Raw genomic sequence first — 11219 nt, 5'->3', positions numbered from 1 at the left:
CTAATATGCTTAATTTACTTAAAATTACGTAAAAAATTCACCATGAATTATAAATTGTATTAAAACCTTACCAATCACTTTACTAGATACCTGAAATATAGGTTCCGCCCATTGACAGCTGTATTAGGTACGATTTGATGTCTGTATTAAAAACACTTATTTGATTGGTTGATTCATTATAATACGACAATCATTTCACAGCCACGGGAGGTATCAATTTCATGTCAATAATATTATAATATTAGTATGAACTTTCATCAACTCTAAATAAATAAAATAAAATATGAATGCCTGTGACCCTTGAACTGCATGTAACATCTTAACTGAATTAATCTTCTTAACTGATTCGTTTAAGAAAAATATTGAGATCTTTTTCTCTTTTATTCATTTGGAAACGGAAAATCTAACACATCAAACTAATGTCTTCGTCATGATAATTGAATAGAATTTCAAAATTTAGTATAAAAAAAATATATATTATGTCTACAACATTAGCAGAAGTTCTTTCGGAGACGGCTAGTACTTCTTGCAATTCTTCACTTGGTTATAAGGACTTGTGTGATTCAACTAGTGACAAACCTGACTCAGAAAACAAATCATCGGTTCGTAGTAACATAAACAGTCAAAGACCTTTAGCTAGTGGCGCTAGTTCGCATGGCATGCTACAAGTTCCTCAAATTCCACAGCAGCGACCATCATTTCTTATTAATGACATTTTACGTAAAGATGATAACATTTCTAAACGACCGGATGCCAATGAATTACCAAAAGAATTAAATTACGAATCTGATTCGAATTCGAACTCTAGTAGTAATGAGGAAGTAGGAAGTTCATTCGATAGATCGAGAGGTATGTTGATTGCTTTTTGTGCTAGGTCAGGGGTTAATTGACTCCGATGTGACAATATCTTCACTCTTAAATAGTTCGTTTAAGCAGCTAAGATTAATGTCTTGTTTGCAACGTTGACGAGATTATTACATAAAGTCCAAAAGCGATAGAACTGGAAATCTATTCCACCGCTTATTTTTTTTAATATACTGATTATTTTAATACACAAATTAAATATTGTTTGCTTAATTATAAATAAATCTATAAATTTACGAGGAATTGTATTTTAATCTTGTTAAAATACACTCAAATTTTGTGTATGCTTTTCCCTAACATTGATAATATTGAAATGTTTAATTATCAAATCTTTAACAGTTTAGTGATATTAATATAGAGATTTTTCTCTCGTTTAAAAAATGAATTGTACTCTATTTAAACAGTAATTATCTGCGAACAGTATGACCTGTCAATTTAAATCAGGAAACCTATTATGAATTAAAAACATTTTAAAATTTGGAAACATTTTGCATGGCCTTTTGTTAGGGCTTTTTTTTATTTTTATCATACTGGAAAAAAGTAAAATCACAAAAATACTTAACTCCGAGGAAAATCCAATCGGAGAATGTAAAACATTTTGTAAACATTGTTTTACATGGGTCTGGTTTATTAAATTGAACAGATACATTTTGCCGGTTTTACAAAGATTAATTTATAAAAGGCACAATAATACCAATTTAAAGCGATAACTTTTCGATGAGTGTTTTCTTCGATCAATACCCCCATGTATATACATATATAAAATTTCCATTGTCTTTTAAAATTTCCTGGAGAAGGGTGAATATATATTAAACATTTTTAATAAACAAACTTGATCAGTTTGAATTCCTACGCAAACGAATATATATACATTTTAAGTAATAGTTCTTATGTTTATTTTACTCAATTCAGCGATACAATTTTTGGAATATTATACAAACAGAACAGAAATACACACATTTCGAATCAAATAAATATACATTTTTTTATTTTTTTTAGTTTTACAGTTTTTATAAAAATCATACAAATATAACCCAAACTATATTTAGTATTTGTGTATATTGAATATATAAATATAATTACTATAAATAAGATAGATAAATCGTGAACAATATGTTTTAAAATCAAAATTAAACAACATTGATATCAAAAGTTTTGTATATAAAAATCGTAGCATTTTTTAAACAGTATGATGCAAGTTTAAAATTAGATTCACGATAAGCATGCATACTTTTACATGTTCCGACACTGATATATATTAAAAAGTAGTACAAAAATAATAATATAATACATTGTACGAAATTCAATGTGTACATGCATCATCTTCGAGGAGATACTTTTTAACAAATCAAATGAAAACAATGAAAAAAACCCAAACATAACAACAAACACAAAAGGGGAAACAAGACAGTCCCATTCTTAAGATAAGAATCCACAAAAAATGCAAAAAAACCCTTTCCAAAATCAATTATTAACATTGAATATAATGACATGATCCTTTTCTATTTACAACAGGTAATTCGGAATCTCCAACATTTGTATTAAACAAGCCAAAGAAACCAAGAAAGGCAAGAACTGCGTTTTCAGACAATCAACTGCGTGTTCTTGAAAAGAGTTTTGAGCGACAAAAATATTTGAGTGTTCAGGATAGAATGGAACTTGCACAAAGGTTACATCTAACAGATACTCAAGTCAAAACGTGGTATCAAAATCGAAGGTTTGTATATTGTTATACTAAAGATGCTGCGTATTACGCTTATGAATAATACAAAATGTTATTTTTTACAATGATTTGTTAGCGGTGTTTTTAGAAATTGAACACTTTTGTAATTGTTGTAGTCTAAATGTATGTTTTTGTATGAAAATGTTAACGGCTTTAACTAATATTGATTTGTTCGTCATACTCACATGCACCATGACATTTTTGCGAATTTAAAACATTTGGAAAAATCAGTATTTTATTCAAAGTTGCTGAAATAATAACAATCTTCGAACTTCACTGTAAATAGTTATCAAAGGTACCAGGATTATAATTTAGTAAGGACATCTTATGGCAAAAAAATCTTATTTTTGAATAAGGCAAACGATTCTATCTACTATGCAAAGAATAGTATGAAAATGTGAAAATTTGGTAGTTTCAGCATTTTTATAATTTAAGTTGTTAGAAGTATAAAAGCAATTGTGTAAGACAAAGTTGAACTTATGCAGTGTCACATAGCAAAGATGTTATTCGAACAAAAATATATAACATTTTAAAGTTTCATAGAGCAGTAAACATTTGTTTGTTTAATGATACTTGAAGACAAAAAAAAACAAATTAAAAAATTAAAAATTGATATCATATTTGCTGTACCGGGCGTATGACATTTGCGCCGATTTTGAAAATTTTCATTCTTTCATTTGCGCCGATTTAATTTTTTCGTTTGCGCCGATTTTATATTTGCACTCAATTAGATTTACAGGTAAGTTAAATCTTGTACATGATCTGTACTATACCATTGGTAAAATCTGGTTATAATTGTTTTTCATCCATGTTAATTTTGATTCATATTGTTCTGGAACTTCGTTGTAAATTGATGGACATATTGCACACTGAAAGGGACCGAGGAGTCAATTCTTTTTTCTTTCATCGAGGGCCATACATATCGGAAGGTCAGTGTTCTGAAACATAACTACATATCTTAATAATGTTCCATAAAATCGTGTAAAGCCAGAGTTACCACGGATTCTATTGTTAAAACACAAATCGAGCATAACCATGTGGTAAATGTCCGAAAGACAGATGCTAAAGAACTACGTATACGTTCAACAAGGGAAAAAGTCTGGAGATGTATCTTGTAGGCCTTCTTCCACCTCTCAGTGGTGAGCAGGGGACAACAGTTATATACATGTTGTGATTGACAATTTATTACATTTGTACAAGTGGCAATTGGAGGAGGTCTATAATGATAAATGAAAAATAACATGACTTGGCCCCATGATGGAGAGTTCTCTCATTGACACTCGTATCACACCTACTTATATATATTTACCTGTAATTTACCTGTAATAAAATCGGCGCAAATGAAAGAAAAAATCGGCGCGAATGAAATGCAGATCGGCGCGAATGCAAAACGTCGTCTGTACCACAAGACCAAATGACATTTAAATTATTTATGATATAGAATTAAAACCACTAAAATGGTTGCTTATATTAATATATTTACATTTAAATAAAATGATAACGGATAAAACCTATTAATGTGTTTAAATGTAGATCATATAACATATGGCATTGGTAAACATGTGTGCGATCTCTCAATCCTCTCATATCCTTGGACATTGGTAAGGAACCAACATAAGAATAATCCCATATGTAATCAAAGCAACATGTCCTTAGTTAGAATTTCTAATTCAGTGATTTTTTGCTGTCTGCCGTTTTTGACACAGTGTTTTGTTTATCAGTTTGAAGCAATTTGATTTGTTTGTGTCCTCATTTAACAAATAGGACCATTATATTAGACTTCTGATCTTTCATGTTTATAGGAAAAAAATACTAACAATATAGATCAAAACGTATAATATTTCATCGTAATTCAATAATTAGATATTTGAAACCCTGTAATGATAAAATGATACTTGTTATCTAAATAATAATCAGATGCTTGTATCACCACTACACAGCCTTATACTTGTGGTCTTTTTGGAAAACACATGCAACAATTTTTTAGAATTTGTTTCAAAGAGACTGGGGAATGAGGGATTGGTATTATAAATTTTATTTTTAGAAAACAAAATGAATATGGGAAGATGTGGTGTGAGATCCAATGAGACAACTCTCCATCCAAATAACCATTTAAAAAGTAAACCATTATAGGTCAATGTACGGCCTTCAACACGGAGCCTTGGCTCACATCGAAGAACAAGCTATAAAGGGCCCCAAAATTACTAGTGTAAAACCATTCAAACGGGAAAACCAACGGTATTATCTATATAAAAAACGAGAAACGAGAAACACGTATAAATTAGATAAACAAACGACAACTACTGTACATCAGATTCCTGACTTAGGACAGTTGCAAACATTTGCAGCGGGATTAAACGTTTTAATGGTACCAAACCTTCTCCCTTTTTCTGAAACAATAGCATAACATCACAACAAAGAAAAACATACAATAAAATATCAATTTGCAGGCTTAACGTATGTACAAATAAACACCCACATCAAATAATATTTAGTTTAATAATATTTGCTACCTACAATGATATGGAAACAAACTGAGATAAAACATGAAAATTATTCATGAACGTTTATTAATAATATAATGAGAGTTCATGTTTGGTATATAATGGCAGAAAAGAAATAAACTGGGCAATTAACAATCTTAGGTCGAAGATTAAACACCATGACTTGACGATAATCGTTCTTCATCTACTCTGTTTTGTCATACTATTTTGAAGCAGTAATAATGATTGCCAAAGCTAGACGCACACCGCTTTGTTAATTTTGTCAATCATAAAGTAATTTATTTCAAAGACTGAATGCAGATACATACAATCAGTCGATTCATTGTTATGGAATGTTCGTTCATACCAGGAGATACTCACACAGTAGACGGCATACAGTCATATTTTTGAATGTATTTGATTGCCTTTGGTTTTACTTTTAAAATGAATTTATTAGATTTGAACATCGATAAACTCTTTTCTATTTTCTGGATTTGAGCGGTACGTGTCTGTTTTGTTTTGTTGTTTTCTTTTCGCTAGTAACCAAAGTTCAATTACGATAAAGCGGTCATTTTGTTAATAAAAGTCTGAAACTACAACCGCTAGATCTTATAAAGACTTTAAGTTTATCTTCAGATATTTTTTGTAGTGTTTCAGTACTGTCCAGACACTTAATTGTCAATCTGGAATCGTGGAATACCATTTCAAACAATTAAGTATGTTGTTTGGCTCAGCTACTAAGCAATCAAAGATTAAACATATATTAATTGACGGCAAGCGTTGTCTCTGAACAGTACTGAATTTACCACTGTGTATATTAACTGAAAGACTTAACATGATTCAACCATGTATTGTTCAGCCTTAGAAATTGTCAGATTCAGTTTAAAGCCTCGGTCACACCTTTAACGGATAGCTCGAACGGATGCCTAACGGATAACTTTTTTTCAATTCGTACATATCCGTTAGACGTCCGTCCGTAACCGTTGCATGTCCGTCAAGCGTACGTTTTATCCGTCGACGTCCGTTTTGTCCGGTGGAACATTTTTAGCATGTTCAAAACTTTGAACGGACGTCCAACGGATGAAATGTCCGTTGAACGTCCGGTAGGCGTCCGTTTTGTACGGTACTCGTCCGTTTCGTTTCCGTTTTGTATCCGTTACGTGTCCTTTATACATCCGTAGGAGGTCTGGCAGATAAATTCACCAACAGACTTCTAACGGATGTCTAACGGATAAAACGGATGTTGAACGAATGTGAAACAGACTTCTACCGAATGTTTAACGGATGGAACGGATGATGAATTGATCTGAAACGGATAAATGCCAATTGAAAATTTCGCGTCAGATATGTCAATTAGCTTTCTTAAGGTTCATGACTTCTTATTATTCATAATCAATCTTAGAGTAAGTGCACGTTTCACAAACAAGCAGCTCTTATGCAGGCCAGACACAGCCCTTTGATGGCATTTTTGAAGAACAAACCAAAACCAGTTACACAGAAACATTTTGAATATTTATGCGATTTACATGTATTATTATTGTCGCCTTTAATTTTTCCGTATATCTTGTTCATCCGTTTTATACGGTACGCTTCCGTAAGGTGTCCGTTTTATGCGGTACTCGTCCGTTGAATGTACGTTCGACATCCGTTCTGTCCAGTTAGTTTCCATTTCTCGTACGTTGCATATTCGTTATGCATTCATTAAAAGCGTCCGTTTTTTTAGGTCAGTACATCAGCGGACTCCCAACAGAAAACAATTTTGTCAACGGACAATTTTTTTTTTATCTGTTAGTCGTCCGTTCGTTTTATACGGTAAGGTGTGACCGAGGCTTAATATTGGTTTCCTATTGAATTCTTATTTGACTTCCTTATTCAAATCTTAAAAACCTTTAATTGAACATAATAGAATGTATGTATTTTTTTTGTCGTTTTATACAATTCATTGAAGCAAGCAATTTTAACTACATGTATATATCAAAATCATAGATGCTTATAAACATATATGTGTTTTTTTTTCAGAACGAAATGGAAAAGACAAACTGCTGTTGGACTTGAATTATTAACGGAAGCAACAAATTTTGCCACTGTACAAAGGATGATTCACAGTAACAATTATTGGACAACTTTCCATCCGAATATAACATCACTGGTGAACAATATAGAACAGTCTGTAGTGAGACCGAGGTGTCCGATACCAACCAGCAGTCAGTATTTATCTTCATTATTTATGTCAGGTGCTTTACCTACTCTTATGTCACAGACACGCCCACAAGAAGACAGGTAGTGGAATTCAAGGAAAATAAAAACATATTGTTATAACTGTTATTTCTTATCGAAAATAAAAATGTGCTCAGATCGACTATAGCTTGTATGATATGGGTATGGGTTCTTCACCGTCTTGTGTTTTTGTTAGAAACAAGTTCCGTTAATTCAACTGAATTCATCACAAGTTTTGTATTCAGATATTGTTTTGTTTTAATTAATAAAAGAAATTCTGATATACTAAATTGCACTATAATGGGTCGGTATATATTGTTATAAACAAAATCAAACAAAATGTTGTATTATCTTCACAGGAATAATATAATTTAACTTTGACTATACTCTTTACTTTGAACCTTCACTTGCATCTATTTCTATTGAGTGTAAAGTATTTTCTCTTATTTCATTTTTCCAAACAGAGTATTAAGCTTAAGTTAATCGGTGATGTCAGATAATATGGTAGTTTTACAATTAAGAAACTTTGTACCACAGTAGAATTCCTGATAATAAATGACATTCCTAAAACAACTAAATTACAGAATATTCTCTAATTTTCCACATTCAGACTACAATATTGAGCATGTCATAACTATAGAAGACTGCATTTAAAGAATGAAATTAAAATGAAAAACACATTCCTCAAAAGTACTCAACAGATATCTGCTGCAATAGATTCTAAGTGTGTATCGTAAGGTTTTATTTTTAATGCAGGAGTAGAAATGCATTTCATACATTTACTCTTTAGCCAGAAAATTTGTCGCGAACATGTTTATTTTCAATCGTTTATGAAACAGATTCAGTTAACATGTTCATTCCAATAATTGTGTTCTAGTGTACATAATAGCAATGTGTCTATTCAAGCTTTCTGACGATGAAACACATTTCATTACACACACATTTCCGATTAAACGTATTGCATGATATGTATTGCATGCTGAAAATACACTTCTCACAGGAGTTCAACCCACTGATACGACCTCAAACTCGATAATAAGCATGCTCCGTGCAAGTAAAACATAAACGCAGGAAGGTTAATTAATATGACATTTTTCGTAGAGTTGTAGAGTTGGGAGGTAATCTTTGGTTTCTCCCTACATATTATTTGATTATTTTGCTAGCTTTTTTTTGGGTCTTTTTTAGTCAAAAAACAATTCAACTGTTTTTGGTTCTAATGCATCATCGACGCTAAAATATTTGGTTTTGAGCGTTCCTGATGAAGAGAGACAAAGAATAGCGCTTTAGACGTATCGCATTTTTAATATAGTGTCGTTTTCATTTTTTACGGAAATATTCATAAGGTTTATAACCCCTTCTGTAGCCATTTTTGTATGAACTTGTCAAACTTTAATTGTATCAAAACTACAGATATAATGAATAATACATATAAGTCATTTTGTACATATACCAAGGGGAAACTTGATGCAAGGCATATTATTTGCTGATTCTTTGCATTTAATAGAAAAGAGGGACTTTGTGGCAAATAAAATAAGATTTTTATAGAAAATCCACAGCCTTTAATATAGAGACTTTTGTTATAAAAATTGAATCATAGTTACTCATTTGCTTTTCTATGATGTGCTAGTGTTAATTGTTTACAAAAGGTTCTAAGCAACCTGTTAATTCCAAAACACCTCGTGCTGAGTAACTAAAGTCCAGCGCACCTTAAAAGGTGTACACGATTTGGTCCATATTTATATTTGTCTAAATCAATAACTACATTAATAAACTTGTTTTAAGGGAATCAATGCTAGCACTGCATGCAAAAATCCTATATCGATCAGTCATCAAATTGCCAAATATGAGATACCTAGAATAAAGGCTATGGATTTTCTATAAAATGTCCATATGTTTAACATTGAATTCAGATATTGTTTTAAGATAAAATCGTTTTTGGATTTTGATGGGCATTTTTTTCCTTTCTTCAGATGATGTAAACATAAACAAACACCTGAATTACTTTGATAATGTCCCCTCAGATAAACTCTTTAACTCACCTATAAATGTGTAGATACTTATTGTCCTTGATTAGCATAGATAATACAAGACAAACCAGTTCTTACCTGAGACGGAGAATCTCAAAGTTATATACCAACTTAGTTTATTTTTACACCTTCTACAGGAAGGAAAAAAATGCCCAATAAAATCCAAAAAACAATTTCATCTTTCTGATATGCAAAATACATTTAACTTTTATATATCTAGTGGATGCTAGGCCTTAAAACTTTCCAAACTGCACAGGTAAGTCTGCACACAGAGTAATTTTTTAGTTAAAAATTCGGCCATATTTGTCCATTTGATATGATGAACCTTAATATATATTTTGTAATTAGATCGTTAATAAAGACATGATTTAAAGTATGCTTTATAAAATAGCCACATATAATCCGTTTATTCTTTTACTTTTCCATAGTTTCAGTCTTCATAAAACAATTAAACAGTACTCTTAAAGAAGACCTTTTTGTTCAATAAACTGAATGTGACTTTTTCCCTTTGTAATACTGGTTATTTCAAGCATTTCTGTCAAGTTTTGTCATAATCAGTTCAATAGTTTGAGAAAAATCTAGTATATTGAAAGACGACATCTACAGCGATTCGAGCAAAATTTCTTCGACAAATCCAAACCAAGTCGCATCAAGAAAGGATAGAGTGTGGACCAATAAATTATCAAATATCTATCTTATCTGCCTACAAACAGTTAAAAATGATACACAAGATGATTTTAGGAAGATAAAATACCACTAATAAACCTCTTTGTCTTCTTTATAAGGTCTCTTTTGGTCAATCTATACCTCTCATTTCCTCAAAATTTCAACTTTTCAGACCAATAAATAAAAATATTGGGGTAACTTTCACTCATTTATGGTAGAAATGTTATAAGAAATGAGTAATTGAAGCATTTTAGCAGAGTGAACAATCCGTATAAAAGTTTACTGTCTCCATGTAGGTTTCAATAAGTCCTTACGTAAAAATTAAATTTACGCCGCGTTCCAAAGAGGGACATAAAAGGCTTCTCTTTCAGTGAATAACTTGTCGTTACAACATTAAAAATAATTTCATCTGCTTATGACTATACATTTATTTAAGTATTACCTAGGAAAATGTTATATCATAACAAAACATAAGATATAAGGAGAAAAAGCCCACCCCCCTCCAAAAAAATAAATATATGCACTTAGAAAGGCTTGTTCTGTCTACTGAATATTCATGGTACAGTCCTATTTCAAGAAAATTTTCTCATAAAATGTGTTTTGGAGACTCAATCCACTTAGAATATTTCATTTTTTGTATTATTTCACTTAAATAGCAAGAAATTTTAACACATGAGATTACTCACAAGGCCATAGGTGCATGTACAGCTTCCCATATTAGGTGTAATACCACCATTGATTTTCCCCCATTAGTCTTTGTTAAATTTGCACTTTTCAAAAAATTGTGCAGAATTTATCTTTGTTTCAAATAAAGAAATACTTGGCATGAGTAAAGTTCTATCCTGTCCAGTTCTATAGAAAAAGTTTCACATAACATTTCATTGAATATAAGAAAATAACCATCATTGGAAGTTAACCAATCAAATTTCTCCCCTTATTCTATCTGTGTACAAGGTTTAGTCACCATGTAACCTCAAGATTACACAATTTTCTATAGAAATCACAAATAAAAAATAATGGTGTTTTGAAATAACCAAGACATATCTTTATGACACAGAAATGGTTTTACTGCAATAAAATGTAGGATTAATTACCTACAACGGTCAAATTCAAGGGAATATTTGTTTAGACCTACTTTCGTATGCAACCGGATGTGACGTACCATGATTTGGTGGTATTACACCTTTCAAGAAAACAAGGAAATTATACTTTATATATACATTTTTTTTTGTATGTTCA

At 31.2% G+C, this 11219-nt stretch overlaps 1 protein-coding gene across 1 annotated transcript; it reads left to right on the top strand.

Annotated features, from left to right (window-relative positions):
* Positions 1-479: 479 nt before the first annotated feature.
* On the top strand, positions 480-7354 carry LOC134706006 (homeobox protein ceh-31-like). The gene is made up of 3 exons (XM_063564719.1): positions 480-849; positions 2380-2581; positions 7090-7354. Exons 1-3 carry the CDS (start codon positions 480-482, stop codon positions 7352-7354), a joined length of 837 nt encoding a protein of 278 aa, XP_063420789.1.
* The last annotated feature ends 3865 nt before the right edge of the window (positions 7355-11219 follow it).

The sequence above is a fragment of the Mytilus trossulus genome, chromosome 2 (genome assembly GCF_036588685.1).
Source record: "Mytilus trossulus isolate FHL-02 chromosome 2, PNRI_Mtr1.1.1.hap1, whole genome shotgun sequence".
Lineage (NCBI taxonomy): Eukaryota > Metazoa > Mollusca > Bivalvia > Mytilida > Mytilidae > Mytilus > Mytilus trossulus.
This window is presented reverse-complemented; position numbering and strand designations above follow the sequence as displayed.

Bases quoted from the DNA above. Each gene is read 5' to 3' on its own strand.
- LOC134706006 (XM_063564719.1), top strand. From the start codon at position 480: ATGTCTACAACATTAGCAGAAGTTCTTTCGGAGACGGCTAGTACTTCT. The intron at 850-2,379 runs GTATGTTGATTG...TATTTACAACAG, and splicing joins TTCATTCGATAGATCGAGAG to GTAATTCGGAATCTCCAACA. The intron at 2,582-7,089 runs GTTTGTATATTG...TTTTTTTTTCAG, and splicing joins ACGTGGTATCAAAATCGAAG to AACGAAATGGAAAAGACAAA.